This window comes from Antedon bifida, chromosome 2 (assembly GCF_963402885.1).
Source record: "Antedon bifida chromosome 2, ecAntBifi1.1, whole genome shotgun sequence".
Classification (NCBI taxonomy): Eukaryota; Metazoa; Echinodermata; class Crinoidea; order Comatulida; family Antedonidae; genus Antedon; species Antedon bifida.
Genome location: NC_136227.1, coordinates 30347349 through 30370311, shown reverse-complemented (window position 1 = coordinate 30370311; position 22963 = coordinate 30347349). Strand labels below are relative to the sequence as shown.

Below are 22963 nucleotides of genomic sequence, written 5' to 3'. Positions count from 1 at the left end.
TTTAGCGAAGAGTTTATGAAAAAGGTAACAGTGTCGTAACCACCATCATAGCAACAACTCATTAACATAAATGATGTCTCTGAATAAACAGCAGGCAACAACGCAGTAAGTAGTGTTTTTGTGACAAAGTATAAGTAAGTATTTTTGATGCAATATATTGGTAGTTTTAAAGTAGTATTTTTTTTTTATTTATGAAGTAATATATGAAGTTGTAGGCGATGTATGTAACCTACAAATATCAGGCTACAGTAGGTCTAGTTAATAGAGTATTTAACTGAGCACACACACTACACAGACAGAGAGACTCATGGATGGTGGTGCTGAGATTGCTCTGCTGAGCAGAGCCTCTCAAAAGTAGGCATGGGAATAGGATAGTAGTAAGAAATAAAAGTGCACAGATATCCTGTCAGACACACTCTGTAGTAGGCCTAGCCTAGCCCTTTTTGTATTGGGATTTCATAGAATTAAACGTGTAAGACTACTGTGAGAGTGTAAGTTACTCTGTATGTAAATGAAAGATTTAATTTATATGTTGGCTAAAATAAAATGTAAATAACTGTGACTGGTGTGCCATTATTATCTCAAAAAGATGTTTGTAATAGCCTATCGCAGTTATCACTGATTTTTTACATATATTTCATACAAGCTAACAATTATCTGATTACAGATTTCTATTTTATTGACCCTTGAAGTTTGATACTGTATGTTTGTTGGCATTCATTATAGATATACACATGTAACGTTCACATTCAAAGCTCGAAATCTGCTGAAATCCAACTTTTTGTAGAAGTTATTTTCAATAATTACAATGAACCTACAAAGTCAAATTGGTAATTCGGAACTACACTACCATCACAAATCATATGCCTGCAGTATTCCAGATACTGTAGGCAGGCAGTATTCCACTGAACATTTTCATAAAACAATTTTACACTAAAGGTGTCACTCCAAGTGGGGAAACAGTACAAGGTTCAAAGGCACCCGACGTTACAGTATTGCCTTTTTTAACTAAACTACTTACTGTAACTAATGATTTTTTTTCAGACTTTTACTTGTGCAGATGAGCAGTTAAATTTATTGAGATGTTGAGGATCAAACTAATGATGACCAATCAAATTTGAGTTTGAATTAAATTATTTAAAACTGAAGGATACAGCAGCTGTTTTGCAACAGAGTTTTAATAATCCAAGAACTATCATGTCAATGTCATCCTCAAGCCTACCAAGGTTACAAAACCTGCCGCAATGGCCTAGGCTTAGCTCTATGGACAAATCACGGTATCCTAAGCCATTTCTACGTGATCAGCTACAAGTGCTGCCTCCGCCTACTAAGGCTAGAGAATTACGGGACAATTTTGATCTAGATAGCTCAGTGTCCGATATGGATCAAACAGCTAGATTGCATCACCTTGAGAAGAGTATTGACTTTTTAAAACATCAACACGAAGAGATACTTAGAAGTTTACATGAAGAAATTGGAAAATTGAAATTGGAAAATAAAGGTAAAGTTTTACAACTACATTAAATTCTCATAGAGAAGTCTATAGTAGTAAAGCTTGGTTCTCACTTGAGCGCAAAGAGATATTTACACCGCAGGTAATTTGACCAATCACAATATGATAGCTCACCTGAATTATCACTTGTGATTGGCCAACTCACTTGCGTTACAGCTACATTGTTGCATTGTGCCCTTACTGTAATTGAGAACCAGCAGCATGTAACTGTAAGTAGGTAAAGAAAGATTATACAGCACTAGGCTAAAATATGATGACCTAGTAAAAATTATGGAAATCACAGAAAAACACTTGTACACATCCCATTATGGCAACCTGAATATTGTTGTCTGATTATACCATAGACTAGTGCTTCATTAAATACTCAATAAATTAATGAATAGCAATTCAGACTAATTAAAAACAGTGATTTGTTAACCATTATGATATTCAACTGAATATTCCATTTTAAAACATGATAAACAATCTTTAACTTGATTTGAACCTACTGTCCTTTTGCAGGACAATCATTTTTATCAACTAATCAACGCCCAGATTACTTTTACGATTGAAAACATTTTAAAACTTTATATAAATTTTCTTGCAGATTTACATTTTAAAGTAATAATGGCAAGAGGAAATAGCCCACCTGGTACAGGTAATTTGACAGAATTCAAAGCCACATTTCAAAAATATTATTGAATGTTATGTAAAATATCTGAAGGCCAGCTATTTGTAGTAATAATTAATTAACCTCTAGAAATAGTGTGTTGTGTTATGCAATGACAATACAGTAGTCTAAATACTGTACATAGACATTCTAACTTTAGCTTTCATGCAACCATAAGCGATTTATGCAGGTGTTGATTTATATAAGTGGCATTGATCATTTTACAAAATTCTTTCTGGTTCTAATATTAGAAGATACAGTATGATCGATCAATTTACATTTGAAATGAATGTTTTCTGTCTTAGATAATAGTAATGAATCAAGTAGAAAATCATTAACAAGTGCAGAAGAAAATGTTCCTGTTATTGCACAAGGTAGATTTCTAAAACTTGGTATATAGTCAAGAACACCATCATCATGACATCATCATCTTTATGACAATGATCAATAATAGGATACAAATCATGGCAATATTTAATATACATCATCCTAATTCATCATCATAATCATCATTCATCCTCTTTTTTATCATACTCATCATAATCATCATCATCAACTTGTGAATCAATAATCTATGTATATCTTTCTTTTTTTTAGCTGTTTCATTGGACGAATTTAAGTCGCGCTTCCTAGAAGGAGAACAGCGCGAGTTACGATACGCCCTACAAGAAGCGCGCAATAGAAACTTATATCTGCAACAAATGTTGGAGCAAGCTATCAACAGAAGGTGTGTGTAACATTCTTACATTGTCAACAGTAAAATGGTGCAGTGTCAAATGGCATTTACATCTATATAATTATACATATTCTCTTTTTTTAAAATGTAACAAAATATCAGCAAATATGTTTATAGATATGCCATATTGAGAACTAGCAAAGATACCCACACCAGTGTTTCAAATGTAGCTAAAAACCATTCAAACATTCTGATATCCTGCTTGCAGTACCAAAAAATGTGGAAATGTACAAATATTCTCTCTCATTGGATGGATAGAAATAAATATATAAGAAACAACTCAATTTTACAACAAATTCAAATTTTACATTGTAGGACACCAAATATTGAAACAGGTCAACAAACGACCCCACCACATCGAGGTATGTCCCACCCAGATCCCCCTATGCCTGTGTCAACTAGGCCGCTCAAAATCCAACGACCCACTGATTCCTCGCCACGCTCTCCAACTCTGGACGAATGTGAAATTATTATACGTCATCTACAAGAGTCTAATGAACGACAAAATTATGAGGTATGTGTAGCCCACACCTGTTTTTTGTGATTCCATCACAATTAAGTGAGATATTTCCTTTCACTTAAGTCATATATTTACAGCCACAGTCTCTTGGTAATTGTGTCTTTTTTTCATTTATTAATAAGGAATAATTACCGTATATCCTCTGGTATACCTGTAATCCCACCCATAAAATTGGGCCGACTTTAGTGGTGGGACTATACCCGAGGAAACCCTAGTTCAGGAAAGAAGATTGGTATTAAGCATTTCTTGTAAAAACTCATCTAAACTGGCTAGAGACCAAAAGTCAATACTGGGACTATTACCCGTGGATATGTTTGTTATGTGTGGGATTAAACCTGAAGTGGGACTATACCGGAGGATATATGGTAATCAATATACAGTGATAGTACTCACAATGTTGTACTTTTTTTGCAGCTTACAAGGTTAAAAGCAGATCTAAAAGATGTTTTATACTCGCATAAGTGGACTCCAGATGCATATTTATTAGCCAAAGCATATATAGCAGAGGAAGATGGTGACACCAATGCAGAGTAAGAACTTATGATATACAGTAGTTAGAACCCTATAAAGCTCTGTAAAAAAGTGTAATGTGCCAAAATGTGGTGGTGATATGCCTATTTATGTTAGTAATATGGCCAAATATGTTACTGATACTGACATCATCATGTCCATATATGGGCACATCACATTTTTTTGCCACATAAAGTTTGATAGTGTAGACGGCTTTAAAGTAATACCTTTAAGACACAACAAAGTGTCCCCTTAATAGATGTGTCATCTGAATAGGGGTTGGCTGTTAAAACATACATTACCCTTTTTTTTGGAGAATCAAACTACAATATTTGTTGTTACTGTTAATGCAGATTTGTGTGAAATATGTTTTCTTTGTCTATTTCTTTTTACTACTAAGTATGACGTTTGACCAGGGAAGAGTGAAATTACAATTTGACCAGGCAACTCCTTCTCTTCTTCCCATCCCCCCCCCCCCCCCCCACACAATGGGATGCTAAGTCACTGTTCAGTCATGTTACAATTGTAATAACATGCTTTATTTTGTTCTTTCAGGGGTGAAGGAAAATCCCCTCGTGTTGCCTTGAAGAATCACTCAAGGAAAATGTAAGGCATTTCTTGATATAAAATTTAATAACTAGTTACTCCCTTAATATTATGTTATTTAGAATTTAATTTTGTTGATCTATTTGATCATTATCTAGATTCTTTTGAGACTATTTGTGAATTTTATAAAACTTATTCTTCTAAAGCTCTGTCTACACTATCAAAATGTGCCCATATATGGACATGATGATGTCATATCACTACCATATTATGGTATATCACTACCATATTTGGGCACCTCAAACTTTTTTTGTCATACTAGTTTGATTGTGTTTACAGAGCTTTATTTAACTTGTTCATGGCTACATAGATTTTGTTTTATTGTGATGTTGATTTTTCTTGTTTTCAGACCCGATTCAGCTTTTCAAAAAGACACGATATCGCTACCTCCGCTCCCTCAGACTCACGGCAACAAAGTAGCAGAGCGACAGAGACGAGTTGAAGCCATTAAAAGACAAAAACACACACAAGTTTCATTCTAAATTAGTACTTTTTAATCAGCTGATTAAAGTAATTAAACTTGGAAAAAAAAATATCATGCTTTCTTTTACTAATCTTTTAATCTAGCCTTTAAATCAATTTTTAATGCATCATGTACTAAATTTGAATGTATATGGTTAGCTATTTCTATAATTTCTACAGCATCATAGGCAAATTCTGTGATACAGTATCACATATATATCACATATCACACCTGTGTTATAGGTAATAACCTTAACATAATACATGCACCACTTGTGATACATAAGTGACACTGTATCATAGATACTGGACATAATATTTCATGAGTGGAGAGATAGTACAGGAAATTTAGTGATGTAATTTTGCTGTGATGTCATCAGTTCATAATGATGTCGTCAGTCATGATGATGTCGTCAGTCATGATGATGTCATCAATCACGGTGATGTCATATTCTGTGTACAATTTAAGATAATCAACTCTGTGAAATGAAGATTTTGAATGAAAATTCTACATTGTTGGCATTGATTTTGTATTATAAATTGTCTCTAACTGCAAGAACCACAGCCCCTTTCCAAAATGAAATGTTGATGAGTGACCATATTTCCTCCCAAACTCAAATTGCAGTGAAATCCAACATGGAATTCCTGTCTTTCTGTATTAACAAAGTTGACTGAAATTATATTACCAGTGTTTGACAACTCTATTAGACACATTTTAAAATAAATTCTGGACATTTTAAATATTTTTGTATATTTCAGTAGAGAAAAAGCAGTTTATGTAAATACTTTATTTGTGAATTTGTAGAAATATTGCAGTGAAATAGGAAGCTTTTAACCTAAAACACAGAATATTAAATGCCTTAATTTCATGCTGGTATCAACCAGTGTTGTAAAGTAAAAAATAAATATACAAAGATTCAGATTTTGTATAAATGTTTTTATTAATTTAAACTTTCTGCCATATATAAAAAGACAGCAGCACATTGGTTATTTTACATTACTTATACTGTACATGCTTTTGCAGGAATACATATTTATTTTTACACTTATTCCTTATAAGGTACACCTAATGCTTGGTTCCCACTAGGATGCAATGCAAGTACGTAAGCACACCGCAAGTAATTTTACCAATCACTAGTAATGGATTATTCGAACTGTTGCTTGTGATTTGTCAACTCATTGCATCAATCAATCGTTCGATTTATATATTCCAACAGTCATTGCTCATGGCGCTGCCAAAAATATCAGAAAATGCGAGTTTTGAGTAGTGACTTAAAGGTGCTCAATAATGATGTTTGTTTAATCCTAGTGGGAACCAAGATTTACCAAAGTTAGCTGTATTACTTTAAGAAACTACTGCTGTAAATTGGAAACACTGTGATTGCAATTCTGCTGCCTCAGTTTTAAGTTGCTTCATTTATCTTATCATAGAAAAATAATTAAATTTACCTCATAATTTATATATGGCAACGAAAATGTTTTATGCAATAATGGCACCATATTAAAAATGAGTATTGTGGTGGCACTGCAATATGGCAGATTTGAAGTACAGTATGTACACTATAGATATACAGTAATAGGCCAACAGTAACAATTTCGCCAATACATCAACACTATCCAAATGAATAATTGTGCACTGAACCCCTACTTTGTTTAATTTACAGCGTTTGCCTTTATTTTACATGAAAAATAATTGCATGTACTGTATTATGAAGGTTGGTGCTTTTGCAACATAATTTAATTTCAACAAATGTGTGGACGATTAAACTATAGCAGAATGCCAAAAAAATGATTTCATTTGTGATATTTGTTGAGCACTGCATCATGTATGTTGTACAGATTCCCTCTGAAATATTTTTATCCAAAAATTAAAGTGTCCAGTTATAGAATCTGGTATCAGTCGGTCATACAGAGTATACAACAACTAGATTTCGAACTATAGTCACAAGAAGCTCATTCCCTGTCCATAAATTATGAAATGGTACTGTGGAAATCTGGGTAGCCAATCAGTGAAGGGGTTATATAAGACTTGAGGCCTACTACAAGTAGCCAATCACCATCCACTGAAGTTTGTCAGACTGTGGGATGATTTAACTTTCTTCTTTCTACTAGAACTGATCGTGGTTGTTTCATCTGATTCTCTCTTGTTGCTGGAAAAGACAACGAAATATTATAATTAAATTACTTCTTGAATAAAGACTGCACCACCAGAAAATACAATGGCCGCTACAACCCCTTCTTTGGGACACCCATATTCATAAATGAGGAAATATTTTAACACTGCCAACTGCTATTCATGGAAGCGTGGTTCCCACAAGCGACGCACCCTACACAAGATAAGAAATTGTGTTTGTCCCACCTGTGTGAAATCACACCTGCTTAGTTCCACGTCAACATTAGTTGCCATAGACTTTTGACTTGGTATTTGGCTACGTACTGTACTATGTTTTCCAGTGTTCTTGCCTTCCGTTGTTGCGTGAAATCAAACTGTTTTGATTTCCCGTAGCTATGTTTGCAGCACTGTTGTGTCATTGGTTCCCACTTGTGTGTACACAATACAGTACTTTGCATCAATATGTCGCTGCGTCACTTATAGAGGAAACTTTGTTGGGGCCCGACGGTGTCTCCTTAATAGGGATTCGAATGTATCTAAAGTTCTGTCTACACTATCAAACTAGTTTGGAAAAAAAAGTGTGATATTCCCAAATATGGTAGTGGTAGTGGTAGTGGCACATCACATTTTGTCACATGAAGTTTGATAGTGTAGACAGATCTTACGACAGCTTCTTATATTTAGATTTTATGGGTGCATGAATATACTTGAATACCTTGATGGACTACTTGAACTTGCTATGTATTTTCCAACACCTGATCGAAATACTACTGGTTTATCTGATGTCTTACTAACAGGTTTGGAAGGTCCTGCCGCCATTTTGGCAGCTTCTTCGTCTTTTACTCTTTGCCTGTCATTTGCCAACTGTGAATATAATGTTTGGCTTCACAATTATTATCAATATCAGCAGACACAAAAACGATTACATTTTTTAAATTAAAATATACAGGGCCTGTTTCTATTGAGCAAGAGAATACGGAATTAAATACCGTACATTCAAAGAACAGTATTTTCTTGCCAACATGTTCACGTAAAAAGATTTTTTAATACGGTTTTATAAACACCAATTCATTCTGGTCTCGATCATCAAATTCCGCTTTTTAAAAAGATGTTTGTGGAGCAATTTTAGCTGCAATGCAACATTTTTTTAATTGAACTGTTCGTTTGGGATTTTAATAGAAACAGGAGAATTGTCTTTTAAACCCCCATAATATAAACAAAATATATGCCAAAAACTAACTCATCCAAGCCTAAAGCTCTGTCTATACTATCAAACTTTATGTGACAAAAAAATGTGATGTGCCCATACATGGACACGATGACATATCACTACCATATTTGGGTACATCACACTTTTTGATAGTGTAAACAGAACTTAACACAATATGTTGTAATGGGCTACTTACTTGTTCATCAGCCTCTTCATAAGGATTCACAAATACAGAAGCTTTCACTATCTTAATTTCTTCTTTAGGCCTGTCGGTTTTATCTGTTTCAATTTTCTCCATAGAAGTTAGCGTATCCAAGCCGCCAACCACTCGACCAAACACAGTGTGTTTTCCATCAAGATGCCGGCATGATCGGTATGTTAAGAAACTATGTTAAGAATTATATACTGTATCAATAAAGGATAGAGTTATCATCTATGTTCTGGTGGTGTGTAAGAAGCCTGAAAACCTTTGAATAGGACATGATATAAACACAAATCTGGTTCTGGTGGTATGAGTCTTCCCGTATAAGGACTATAAACCGTAGGTCCAGTGTGCACATCTAGCTCATGTGCACTTTAAAGAACCCAGTACATCTTTCGAGACGAGTTACCACGGTGTACTAGTACACATACAGCCAATGATCATAACTGGGCCCTCTGGGAGACCAGTCTTGGACTGAAGAGGTTGCCCAGTATAAATAAATATTTCAATCAATGCCGGCATGATCGGTATGTTAAGAATACACTGTATCAATAAAGGATAATCTGATCCAATTAAGATCATCTATTTTCTAGTAAGAAGTGTAACCACAAGTCAATTGGGTCCATTGCATGGCTAAAACTTTGGCAAGTCTCTAGAACACTACCCTAAGTACCAACTGAATTCCGCTGAGAAAAGATATTAAAAAAATAAAGATATTGCAATCAAACTTACAATTGCGATTTGTTAGTATCTACTCCCGAGTTAGCCATGCTTAATACTCCACGGCCTGTGTGAGTTAAGTTTGGTTTAAAATCATCTCCAAATGCTCCTCCCCATATAGACTCTCCACCTTCACAAGAAAAAAAAAATCATACACTTTAGGCAAAAGAAATCGATGAAAACAATTTCATATATTGTGATGTACATAAACAATGATACAACAAAGTTGCCTCAACCAAACACGCTTATAGATTTTGTCATCTTTAGCCTTCCATATTTTTAATTCTTATTTGTGGCTAGTTTTATATGAATGTTTGGACAAATAATTTACCTTTGCCAGTTGCTGTTGGATCACCCCCTTGAATCTGTAATAGAATAAATTGTATTATATTATATGTATTAAGCTCTGTTTACACTATCAAATTAACTAGTTTGACAAAAAAAAGTGTGATGTGCCCAAATATGGTAGTGATATGGTCAAATATGGTAGTGATATGGTCAAATATGGTAGTGATATGACATCATCATGTTCATATATGGGTACATCACATTTTGTTTGTCACATAACGTTTGATAGTGTAGACAAGGATTTAGAAAAAATTGTAGAAAATTTGATGCCGATCAGATATCTATTTAGGCATTTAGATATATCTAATCTAAAGGACTGCTCACACTATTCCACCTCCCTACCCACCTACATGGAAGATAGCCTTCTACCTTTATCCCTATTTACAAACTTACCATAAAGTTTTTTATAGACCTGTGGAACACTGTGTTGTTGTAATACCCATTACTGCAATGCTTCATAAAATTCTCACATGTTTTTGGTACCTAAAAAAACAAAATAGATAGAGAAGTACAGTAGAAGTCCTAATAACAGACATCTTTGGAAACACATCAAAGTGTCCTCTTAATAGAGCTCCATTGATTAATACCTTGTAACTTATTCCGGAAATTAATGTTTAAAAAAAACGTTAGAACTTGCCGATGAATAAAAAAGGGGATGCATACAAAGAGGCTGTTTCCAAAGGGTTTCTAGTTTTTTACAAAATATATAAAAAATGCTTAGGATAAATAAATAAATAAATCAAAGACAACAAAATAGAGGGAAATGGTGAACCGTGATGACGTTTCTAAATATTGGGAGTTTGGTATAGATTGTCAACAAACGGATCTCTCTATGTTGTGGTATGCGGTAATTAAAAAGGTGACCTTTCAATATTGACCTGCAATCAGAAATTTACCATTTCACAGTGCAGTTCAATATTCAATGTGCCTTTGTTTGTTGTTAACCTAACATATCCCTTCTTCTTTACTCTCTCGTATCGGATAATGTCTTCGTCAATCACCGCTGAAATACACAATTTTCAACTTTTTTAAAAATCCAAATACACAAGACAATAAATTGTTATTGTGATTGTTATTCAATAGTTCAATATGCTTTTTTATGTTTTTTTTTTAATGAAAATTAACAAAATATATATATCAGTATTAGTCTGGTTTACTACTAAACAAAAATGTTGACAATTTTTTTCGTTTTGTGAATAATATTAAATTTTTATAAAGTTTTTAATAATTTTTTAGAAAACATGCTTTTTCTTACCAGCTTCATGCTTTGTCTCAATATCTATAGCAGTCGATGTGAAGCCAGCAGCAACCTTGCCAGTACTGTAATGGGCCTGCAAAGTATTAAAATGTCATTAAAAGTATGGATTATCCATCCTGTAATCACACTTTTTTGTTAAACTAGTTTGATAGTGTAGACAGAGCTTAAGACTAAATATAAATAGATACGTACGGCATTGAATGAATCTGCATGTTTGACAACTTCTTCCTTTTTCTCCTACAAGATAAAAACAATCTAATATATAATATAAAAAACATATTATACAAACAGTTATAAATAGCCTGAATTACAGGTTGATTTTTTAACGCAGTCCAGTCAACTACCTCACGTTTATCAAAAGCTGAACGTTTAAAGATGTATTGTCCCCAAAAAACTGAAGAAAAATGAAGATTAATTAAATCAGACTTTGAATAGGTTATTTTTTAGCTTTAATTAAGTTAATCACTTCTGCACAAAAATAATGTTTTCACTTATAAAATGACAAAACAAATGGTTAAATTCAACAACAAAAAAATTTTAATTGGCTGGCAGCCAATTTTACTATTTTTTTTTCTCTTTAAATTACAGTATTTTCAGGTAAATAAATTTGATCCAATTTTGAGTCAAAGTGGTTAACTATTATATGACATTAAAATGGCATATTAAAAAACAAATTTTAAGAATTAAATTTTTCAGAGGTACAATACATCTTTAATAGTGCTGTTCATCATTCATTAGTACAAAATAATGAATGACACATGATGCGTAATTAACCAATCAAATGGCAAGGATGTACTTACAGGTGCTTTGTAGTCCCGATATAATTCTGATAAGATATCATCTGTTTCTGCATTTGTCTTGTTCAAATAATATTTTGATCCTCCTTTAGCTTTTCTTTCCTCTATAAAATTATGAACATTCAAAAATTAATATTAGGGAAATTTCGATTTGCGAGGAGCGAGGAGTGACAACCAACCCAGGTCATGGCCAATCGATGTATGTCGGTCGTCTTCTGGACCTAGAAACCATGAGGTGAGGAGCGAGGATACATACAAGGGTAAATAAAGTAGAACCCCATTTGCAACAAGGGGACACTCTATTCAGGGGACACCCCATCAGAAGGCTCTCTAATCAGGGGACACCCTATTCAGGGGACACCCTATTCAGGAGACACCCCATTCAGAAGGCTCTCTAATCAGGGGACACCCTATTCAGGGGACACCCCATTCAGAAGGCTCTCTAATCAGGGGACACCCTATTCAGGGGACACCCTATTCAGGGGATACCCTATTCAGGGGACACCCTTTTCAGGAGACACCCCATGCAGAAGGCTCTCTAATCAGGGGACACCACCTATTCAGGGGACACCCTATTCAGAAGGCTCTCTAATCAGGGGACACCACCTACTCAGGGGACATTCTATTCAGAAGGCTGTCTAATCAGGGGACACCACCTATTCAGGGGACACCCTATTCAGGAGACACCCCATTCAGAAGGCTCTCTAATCAGGAGACACCCTATTCAGGGGACACCCTATTCAGGGGATACCCTATTCAGGGGACACCCTTTTCAGGAGACACCCCATGCAGAAGGCTCTCTAATCAGGGGACACCACCTATTCAGGGGACACCCTATTCAGAAGGCTCTCTAATCAGGGGACACTTTCCTGTTAAAAGAAAGGCAATAAATGTTTTAACACTACGGTCAAGGATACAACATTTGAGTCCTGTATAACTTACCTTCTGTTTCTGTTTTAATGTTGTTCTTTACATGATGAAATGCACTAATGTTAAATTTCTGTAAATCGTTTGGATCTTGTAACGTTATGATGTCTTTGCGAGTGAATGGTTCATCATTTAAAAGATCTTTCCAATTCTTTGTTTTTATGTTTAATTGATCAACTGCCTACAAAAAATAAAGTTGTTTAAGTCACTTTAATGGTGCCATAGATATAATATTGGCTAGAGAGCCAACTAGGTACAAGCAAAGTGATGCTAATAGGTTACGAGGCATTTTTTAGCCTAAACACATGCTTCTCACAGGCTAGGCAATATATCTTACCATTATGCTATATTGCTCACTTTATTGAGCACAAGTATTTTAATAATTTAGGGGAATTTTTTTTAAAGTAAGTTAGGGGGTATTTTTTAAATAAGTTAGGGGGAATTTTTTTTAATAAGTTAGGGTGCATTTTTTAGCCTTTTTATCAAACTGTATTTTTAAATATTATAATTCAACCAAACTTACTTCTTGTGCGTACACATTGCCAGTGGTTTTGATAGCCACAATAGTAGAGTTGTCTGTGAAAATCTTGAATGTAACTGGACAATGATACTTTCCTATGAATGATTAAGAAAACACTAATATTAACAAATAATTGAGTATAACCACACTTACCACTCATATGTCGTTTAAGCCCTACATGAGATAATTTACTGAATGATTGGAAAAAGCAAAATGGCGCTGAGCTTGGCCAACTATTGTTTCTGAGATAGTCATCCATTAATATGATTTTTGTACTAAGCAAACTTCACTACTCCACACTTAATTCACCTCTCTCACTTCTCTACTCATCCACAATCCAAACACATAATTTCACATGACACCCTATTAAGGGGACAATTTCTGGTTAGATGAGGGGAAATATATGACAACAACAATACCCTTAATTTAGGGAGGGTGCCAAAAATATTCTTCTGTATACAGCTATGCACAATTGTATGACCCACAATTCGATCCACAGGAGAGGTGTGTCATTTGTCCGATGTGTGTCATACCTTAATACCATGACACACCCCTGCATCAAAAAGTGACTTACCTTTAGGTAACCATGAGACACCCATTTTGAAGAACAAATAACCATGGTTTTTTTTTATTATATGATGGGTAGTAAAGTGAAGGACATTGACACACCATTGTTCATTGATGTGTTTCAACATTTACGTTTTATTGACACATCCCTGTACCAATAATTATTTGTAAATGATGCACCAATGACTCACCTCTACCAGGGGTCGTATAGTGGGTCATACAATTGACAAAATACATTAACTAAACTTACCATTAGAATTCTTGTGAATAGCCAACTTTACCAAGGCCTTTGTGTCCATTGGCTGAAATGCAAAAAGTTTCAAAAAGGTTAAAAACGTATTGTTACCAATAACATTCTAGAGACACCAGTGTTAACAATAGGAATAGAGTTTGACACAAAAGAATTTCTAAAACGACATCACATATTACGTGGTGGACAAAGTCTAATACCAGACCTATTTTGGTTATAACAACAATGTAATGGATGCGTCGAGTCGATCATTCATAAATTTTTGTATTTCGAGCGCAACACGTCTTTCGTAGATTTGAAAAAGTGGTGTGATATTACATTTATTGATACGCTCAACAATTTTTCTTGACCAATCATTTTTTTTCTTATCGTCACATGTTAAAGTTCCAAAATTACATAATTTCAAAAGATGTTTACAATAATTATAATTAAATTGCCACACTAGTCACAACCTAAAAAAGTTGTAAAATAAGAATACAATTTATAACAATCAAGGTTACCTCTCCTGTAATAGGATTAATTCCATAACGTTTCAGAAACGGAAGAATATTTGTAAGGTCAAATATCACACCCTCCTTCGTACAATAAGGATGTTCAAATGGCTGGAGAGAAAGGCTAGGAGGGAGAAAAAGAGAAAATGGAAGATTAACTGGTGCTGACAAACAAATTACTTTATCTATTGCTTTTTGTACAACTTACAGAAAATTCTTGACAATTACAGATTCGTACCAAGACAGAAATAAATATAATTTATACTGTAGGCAAAAATAAATAAAAAGTTATTTGTTAAATTTGTTCTTTAATTTTAGTTCATTTACTTACCTACAATGATCAAATGGTAATCGCTTGAAGTCTGACTTTCCACTTTTTCCTATATGTAAATAGAAATTTTTTTTAAATATAATAAAGGTAAAATATTATACTGTACCTATTTTGTGATAACCAAGTTGTAATCATAGGTACGCTTTCATAAGGAATTTTTAAATATCATTTTAAGGGTCAACCTTAAAAGTTTACAATTAAACATTTTATTGATAAACTGTATTATATTAAAAATGATATTCAATACATACTATAGTTTTAAAATGAGTTTATGAATATTTCAAAGCGTGAGTATGCATGTCCTATTTTTTAGGACTTTTCATAGCAGACAAAATTTGATCAAATAAAATGCATAATAAAACCTTTTTAGAAAACAGTTAGATGTACTAACCTGCCTTTTTTCCTCCAAATAAGTTTGTCCATTCTTTGGACGTAATATACCTGAAAATGGATTAACCAAATACTGTAGTAAAGACAAATAACAAACAAACAAAATGCTTTGTGGCTATATTATATAAATAAATAAATAAATAATATAAATATAAATTTACTAAGTAAATATAAACATACATTTTGAAAAATGGAAGGTGGTTGATGGTAGCAGGACGTTTCGGACCTGAGTCTGAGAAGTTTAGGTCACATAAAATTATTAATTAATTTAATAATAATAATTAATATTTATGTGAAGTTTCTAAATTCTGTGACAATTTTTTCTTCATCCAATACTTATGCTCAGTGGCTGTCTACAACATACTACAAACATAAAATGACACACTAACCCTACTTTCTACTACTAGGCCTAGCCTAGGTCATGCTATGGTATGACCAACAGACAGCAGATCGCACCACTTCAACTCAGTCAGCTGCTGGTATGCCATCTGAGAAAAGTAGCCTGTCTGTTGGGCCTAGCCTACGATATTTATATTAATATTATCGACGTCCAGTCCCGGTTAATACGGCAAAAATTAAATAAAACACCTTACATTTTATCTGATTGATGTTGTCGTTTCCCCATATTGCTTGTTTGTTTGTGGAAAACCCAAAAAGTAGGACTAGGCTAAACAAGAAATAATACAATTTGCAATTATTATTTCGTATTCGTTTGTTGGTAGTTTATGTTTATGTACGTTGTGTTGTGATAGAGGGGGCTATGTCCTTTTTTTAAAATGACAATTCCGATTTCCATTACTTTATTACTATTTTTTAAACTAAGTATTTATTATTACCATGTGATTAATATGGTATTTATTATTATAGAGGTCTATTAGCAAGGTAATTACTGTATTGTGAAAACGGGCCATTCCCAAAATAATTGTGACTGACATGATATTGCCTAAAAATTCTGCAGAATAACAAGTTTACAATATCAAATATTTAATACAGTACTGCATGGAAACGCATTACACAACATAATATCATGGTACTTAACTATTATTATACAATACAAAATAAAATACTACTAATTTAACATTTCTAGATACTGGCCGATTTGATAATAGTGATAATATTAGGTATTGAAATTGCCTTATTAGTGGTAACAACTTTTGAGAAGTAAAGCTGTGCTTTGTGGGGCCCGAGCCTTTGTGACAAAATGTTGATGATTCAAAGAACTGCAATAAGTAGATTAATAGAATTAGTAAATCAGTGTAGACGCCCATAATCCTATATCATTCGCCATCATCGAGGGAGTCACACACCCACTCATTAAATCCGCTGACGTGACAGTTTGTCCTTTAGTTTGTTTTAGTGTGACCATTCCTTTTTTTTCTGTAAAATTACGTCGTATTCATTTTGTAATTAAATTAATTATTGATTGATTTATAACTTAACAATGACGACGTGACGTCTCACTCCTTAATAACTACGTATGATACATTTCATTATAGGCCTAATACAAGAAATATGAGCAGAAATGACTGTTATACTCATAGCTGTTTGAGGAGGAGTATATCCCTGAGCAAACGCTGTACACACGTAAATGTTTTTTTTATACTTTTTATTCTTTGGAAATTGAGTACCGAATACGGTACTACTAATAATATGAAGAAGAATGAACAAATAATAACAATAATATTCACAATAAAGTGCAGGGGAATTCCTTTTATATACCCTTTAAGTATTCGTTTAGCCAATATAGGCCTATTGAAGGATTTCTCTTTTCAATTTTGTTTAAGATTGGAGAATTGTTAAAGTTCAAAGGGTCAGAGTCTACCGTATCCTGGTGTGAATAGTGATTACGGCCACTGGACAATTACTTATTGTCAGTTAGTAGGCTAACTTAGTAGTGTAAGTCTTCTTTTGTATTATATTTTAAGTGCCAGTCAAGACATTTGTCATTACTTTTTTTTCTCCAGAACAATAAAACATTCAAGAATAGTTTAACTTTTATATACAGAGCATCAACTTATTTAAATTCAGTTGAACCCTATTAAGAGAACATTCTGGACCAAAAAAAGAGAGTCCCCTTACTCTTATTCAGGAGACAACATCAAAATTGACCCCTTAATAATTATACCAAAAAGAATAATAATGGATCTGGACTCAGGAATTTTAGAAGAATTGAGAATGTAACAGCCAACAATTTAACCAGTAGAAACTCTCAAACCAGAGAAAGTATCATCAGTATTATCATATTTATTATGATATCCATTTTTGTATTAATAACGATATAAATGAATATAATTATTTAGTTCTTTTTTTTTTTGGTTAATTTGAATCAACTATTTGACATTCAAAGGTGTTCCTGTCTTCAAAATAGTGGTGTCCCCTGAGTAAGAGTTGGCTCTAAGTTTTAAAACATTTCGCAGGAAAGTGTCTCCTTAATAGGGGTTTCTCCCAAACCATACTTAAAATGTTCAATTTTTAAAAATTTGAAATAATAAAAGGAATTATTTCTGTGCAATAATTTAATGTTGTATCCATATTGGATCGTTTTTGTTTAGGTAAAGTAAGGTAGGTAAAGTCGAAACCTAAGCTAATGCCAACGGCCGTGGTGCTCATCTCCATTTCCTTAGCGTTTGGGCCAGACTCCACTAAGTGTGTATGTTTGTGGGGGGTACGCCACTCCTCCCGCACAAACGAGTCTGATTTACCTTCCCAGTACTTTTTACATACCGGTACCCATTTCTATCACCTGGGTGGGGAGGGGAGGAACAATGTGGATAAAGAATATTGCTCAAGGACTGAACACTGCAGTGACCGGGCCGGGCTTGAACCGGCAACCTCTTGATTGCAAGTCCAATGCTCTAACCACTGCGTCACAGTGCTGTTTTTGTTTATTAATCCCTTAAGTATTTCTATCATGTTTGTGATTTTTGTGTTTCTATATCTTGTAAGTTGTGAGTTCCCCTGTCAATTACACTGTATGTAATATTCTGTTTTGGGTCACCCTCGTCAAACATAAAAAAAAACCAATAATTGCATTGATAGATTGGTAGACATTTCTACAGTTTCTCTAATAAGTCTGAGCCTAAGTTGGGCCTACTAAATCAAGTTTAGTTTGAATATTCGCATTACCCTCTCTCCCACCAACAGAGACCCAGACTTTTCTAAAATAACTTATAAAGTACTTACTACTACTTATAATACTATATTATACTAGTATACTACTAGGTCTATATAGATTTATAAAGCGCTTTAAAAAAAAAAAAAGATAAAAGCGCTGTACATTAATTAGAGCAGTGGCCTATATAAGGACAAATTGAACATCAACATTATTTACATAGATATATGAGATACCGATAAGTACTGTAATATTAAAGTTTTGTTTTATTTTATATCTGTGAAATATTTGGTTAAGATGTGTGGAAAGACAATAACCACAAACAAAGTCAATCAACAAAGTTGATAACAAGAGCTGCATGATATAAAGCTTGGTCCAACTGAGACGCAGCGCAATGACGTCTATAGACACAGCACAAGCAAGTTGACCAATGACAACCCACAGTTCGAATAATCCAATACCCGTGATTGGTCAAATCACTTGCGTTGCGCTTACGTGCCCTTTTGATGCGTCTTTAGTTGGAATCAAGCATTGCACAGATTATTCAGGTCAATGATTCTTCACAAGAGTTTGTATATAGTGATTTATAACAGATATTAAAACAGAGATAAATGCCCAAATTCCAAAAAATAAACAAACGTTTCTGAATCCAAACATTCCCATTAAAATCGGTGACAAAATTGACGTTGTAAGAGCACAAATGTCTTCAGATAGAGAGATGAGCGCCTGCACCCGGCTAAACACATGACGATACTTTTCTCGACCTCTTTCCGATAAAATCACAAACATCCAATATCGGATCATTGAAAAAAGCAGTTGTGAAATGCCATAACATGCTCCAACCATTGGTAGTGTTTCAGAAAACGGTAATAATATTGTTGATACGCCTATGGTTGCAAAACATATTGACGTCCATAGGAATTGGTTCGTTTTTATATTATACGCAACTGTTATTCCAACTGTTTGTAGAATATATGCAGGGGCATACACAAGAGGGGTCCAGGATGAGTGAAATTTATCGTTTAACCATAAAGCAATCACAGGCATAAGTGCACTTCTTGTTAAACTAGAACACGTGTAAACGGACAACGCGGATGACATAGAGATATCCTTGATTATGGGTAAAAAACTTTTAATGAGTTGGTTATGTTCTGTTTCATGTTTTGTAGTTGGTTCCAATTCCAATCCTTCATCTATCGATTGATATTCACATTTTATTATAGGCTCTGTAACATGAATTTGATCAGTTTCATGTACGCATAGCAAATATAATATTATATTGATAAAAACTAGTGTTGCTATTGGTAAAAATGTCCACGTTTGGCCCAGTTCCTTATACACGAACCCAGCATAACTAGGCCCTAACAATTTAACACTGTATAATATTTGAAGAATTGCAATACACTGCATTCGAACTGTGGAATCTGCAAAAGGGCTCAATATAGAAGAAATGCCTGATACTGTCAAACAACATAGCGATATTCCTAAAAAGATATCACCGATAATATACCATGATAATTCTCTCGAGAAAGCAAAAATTATAGTCTGCATGAAAAGCGACAACATACCAACGAACAGTGGTTTCTCGGCGCCGAAAACATCAGTTATGTACGCAAGTGCCGGAGTTAAAGACATAGATACAATTGTCGGTGTTGCAAAAAGAAGTGCGGTACTTTCAGTTGTTTCAATTGTGAGCTGATGACCCAAAGTGGTATTTTGAACGTAGTAGATTCCATGAACTGAAAAATGTAACATTTCGGGTACGATCGGTACTATAGCCGACATCACAGCAAACTGAGTAGCAATAGCTAGAAATATGAACATTACTTTAAAATAAAGTAACTTAAATTTCATTCGTTTATTACTGATCGCGTCCACCATGATAAACGTGCCGATTGACCGGTGTCTGACAGGCTTACTGTAAGATTATTGTTAGTACTTCACTTTCACTTTACTCAGTCAGTTTAAACGAAATAACAATGAATCGGTTACATTGTATTCACACGTTAAATCTTTAATTCTGTAATCACTAAGTTTCTATAGTTTGACAAAAAGGTGGGGGATTTCGTTAATAATATGCATATGCACAATACGTAACCAACGATCGACGCTCAGAAATAAAAACAACCAAAATCCAGTAAAAGTTATTATGGTCATTCTAGGCAGGGAATAGTGAAATTGTACTCAGTAGTCTATGTTTTTGGCTGAGGTAATAGGAACATATTTGGATGGATGGGCCTGGTTTCTGGGAATCATGTATACTGGGTTCAAAAGTTGCGCATACCCACTGTGGGCAATGGACCTATGACTTTTTTGTTTGTTATCGCAAACAAGTCCAAATGCTACTTACCTGAATTAGGCTTTCACTCTTATTTCATATGATATCAATATTCATTATTTTTACTCCTACTCGCAAAAAAAAAATGCATATGTCCTAGGTAGGTAAGTTCAAAGGAATGTTACGAATTTCTATCATAGGCCTAATGGCTCGCTGGGCGTACGAATCTTCCTAAATGTGGCATCAAATTACCATTTCAAATTATCAAGAATACGGATAACTTCCGAGCCATTTTCAACCAAAATTTATTACATTAATTGAAAATTAATGAAATTAACCTGCGCCGCTTTTTAGCAAAATTTCAAGAAGTTTTCGTAGGCTTCATATTATTTAAATATACGCTGACGTATGAATTTAACACAAAATATAGCGCCACCAACGACTTTGGCGGGAGCTGCAAAAAGAAGGGACTGCATGCAAACAACATGTGTGGTGTATGTATTGTATGTGTAGTATGCGCGCAGTGTTTAAATTTCCACACACGCATTATTATACGTTATACCCTTTAATATATAGTTAAAGTGTAAGTAAGGATCGAGTAAGTAATTTAATAAAAAGAATCCGAAAAGCCTAGCTAACTATATAAAGATTGGATCCAGCTCGGCCCTAGCTAGGCATTTCCTATCTATAATAGGCTAGCTATCATCAAGGTTTGTAGGAGGAGGAGGTGGTTCCTACCTACCAACCTCATTCCTAATCTAGCTAGGCCTAGAGCTAGATATTAGGCCTGCTGGGCTAGCCTCTACTAGTCTAGGGCTAGAATAGAACCCATGTGTTAAAGTTAAGTTAGGCCCAGACTAGATCCCAAGCCTTATTAATGCTGAGTCAACCAGATTTTAATGGTAAGGCCTATTTTTATGATTTTGAAAATGGGTAGAAATAAACATTGTATTGTAAACACCAACAAGTCGTCTCCTTTTTCAAGAAACGGAAACTTCAATCAATCAATGGCAAGCAATGCTGTGCTGCTGAGAAATAACAGTGTTTTCAGGGGATTTCAAATCGTAATTCCTGAACGGAGGGTCGTATGCAAACAAAAGTTTCTGTAGAAAGAAAAATTGGATCTGGATCTTTATACTCCAATAAAGCAGGAAAACTGCATCACACTAGAGTTTATGACCCGACCTTTAGTTGTTGTTATGACTGGGTTGATTGTGGGTTGCGATGTTTTTGTTGTCCGTTATGCCGAAGTGTAATTCCTGGGAATAGTCATTTTTACATAATCTCGCTGCATATCTATTGTGTTGATCAGCTAAAATCCAATGGAAAAAAAGATACAGTGTTAAAGCATAGGCACACTATTCACACTGTTTTATCATGGTGCAGTTGCGGTGCCTAAACTTGTACACTAAATTTAGTTAGTAAATTACAGTTTTTTCAATTGATTTTTTGTTAATTCACTTTTTGAAAAAGTGAATAAATATTATTCTACATTAAAATGGTATATTTCAGGGACAATAATATATCCTTTCAGTTTCTTTTGAAAGGCTATGAGGTTACATAAGACCAATAATTCATTTTATAAGTCTGCAAAATTGACAAAAACACAATGAATGCATATTAAATATGTCTGGCTTTTAGAAACAATACAAAAGAATATACCTTGACCTCTGATTCGTCGTTTTTATGTAGATTTGTGAATATTCAATACAATGTGTGAGGTGTTGAAGTCTAATTTTGATGAAATTTATCCAGAAATTGAAGATGCAATCAAAAAAAGTTCATTTATAGGTACAGTATGATAATCTATTAATTTTTTTAATTAATAAGTATTTATTTTTTTTTACCATTTTAATGAGGGTGATCCATCCAGCAATTGCTGATCATTAGGCACCCTCAGAGGTTCACAAGACAAACATATACACAAGATGCTTTACATAAACAAAGTCTTATTACAAGTCTTTGGGAGTGGAGTTGTAATTTTGTCCTTAGAAAAAATCCAGACATGTGACAGAACCCAGGACCCTTCGAGTGGTAGCCAAGCATCATTACCAAGTCTCACTAATTATTATTTATCCCATAATTCAGAAATGAGATAAATTTAATTAATATGTATAATATAACGCCATTTAACCAGTTTTCACTTTACAAAATAAGCTGCAACAAAAAAATAAAGAGCTATTTGATTAAGTATTCTTATCTTGAGTAAACTAACTGTATCATCTTGAATGTTTAATCACCTTGAACATTGCATTTTTTATAAATCTATCGTGCAAAGTAGAATGACTTTTTGTTTGGCGTGTTTTTACAATTCCTTCAGAGAAAGCTTTCATAGAATCACTAACCAAGACAGTAAGATTATAGGCAATCCAGTCCACACCACTGGATTGTTAAAAAAACGACTTTATTTTAAATAAGATTAGAATTTTCATGAGGGATAAAACTCATCCTCT

General features: G+C 34.0%; 3 protein-coding genes across 4 annotated transcripts in view; 2 read left to right on the top strand and 1 right to left on the bottom strand.

Annotated features, from left to right (window-relative positions):
- Nucleotides 1-51: 51 nt before the first annotated feature.
- On the top strand, nt 52-5916 carry LOC144834504 (uncharacterized). Its single transcript, XM_078689330.1, has 9 exons — nt 52-134; nt 1045-1501; nt 2100-2150; nt 2468-2536; nt 2760-2889; nt 3214-3412; nt 3833-3948; nt 4484-4534; nt 4884-5916. Exons 2-9 carry the CDS (start codon nt 1198-1200, stop codon nt 5014-5016), a joined length of 1053 nt encoding a protein of 350 aa, XP_078545456.1. The 5' UTR covers nt 52-134; nt 1045-1197; the 3' UTR covers nt 5017-5916.
- Nucleotides 5901-15847, bottom strand: LOC144834492 (RING-type E3 ubiquitin-protein ligase PPIL2-like). The gene is made up of 17 exons (XM_078689313.1): nt 15714-15847; nt 15122-15171; nt 14731-14779; nt 14409-14523; nt 13909-13960; nt 13095-13186; nt 12587-12752; nt 11648-11748; nt 11040-11084; nt 10845-10920; nt 10486-10592; nt 9983-10072; nt 9573-9606; nt 9254-9371; nt 8516-8705; nt 7825-7973; nt 5901-7146 (listed from the first exon to the last, which is right to left on the bottom strand). Exons 1-17 carry the CDS (start codon nt 15743-15745, stop codon nt 7050-7052), a joined length of 1563 nt encoding a protein of 520 aa, XP_078545439.1. The 5' UTR covers nt 15746-15847; the 3' UTR covers nt 5901-7049.
- A 5128-nt stretch (nt 15848-20975) lies between these two features.
- The window catches only part of LOC144834491 (poly(A)-specific ribonuclease PNLDC1-like), a 62373-nt gene continuing 60385 nt past the window's right edge, over nt 20976-22963 (top strand). Inside the window, exons 1-2 of one of the 2 annotated variants that reach the window (XM_078689311.1) lie at nt 20976-21093; nt 22203-22301. In XM_078689311.1, the coding sequence (XP_078545437.1) occupies nt 22223-22301 (79 nt within the window). In that variant the 5' untranslated portion in view covers nt 20976-21093; nt 22203-22222. Of the gene's footprint in view, nt 21109-22202; nt 22302-22963 lie in introns of both variants that reach the window. The other variant, XM_078689312.1, reaches the window with a different exon arrangement.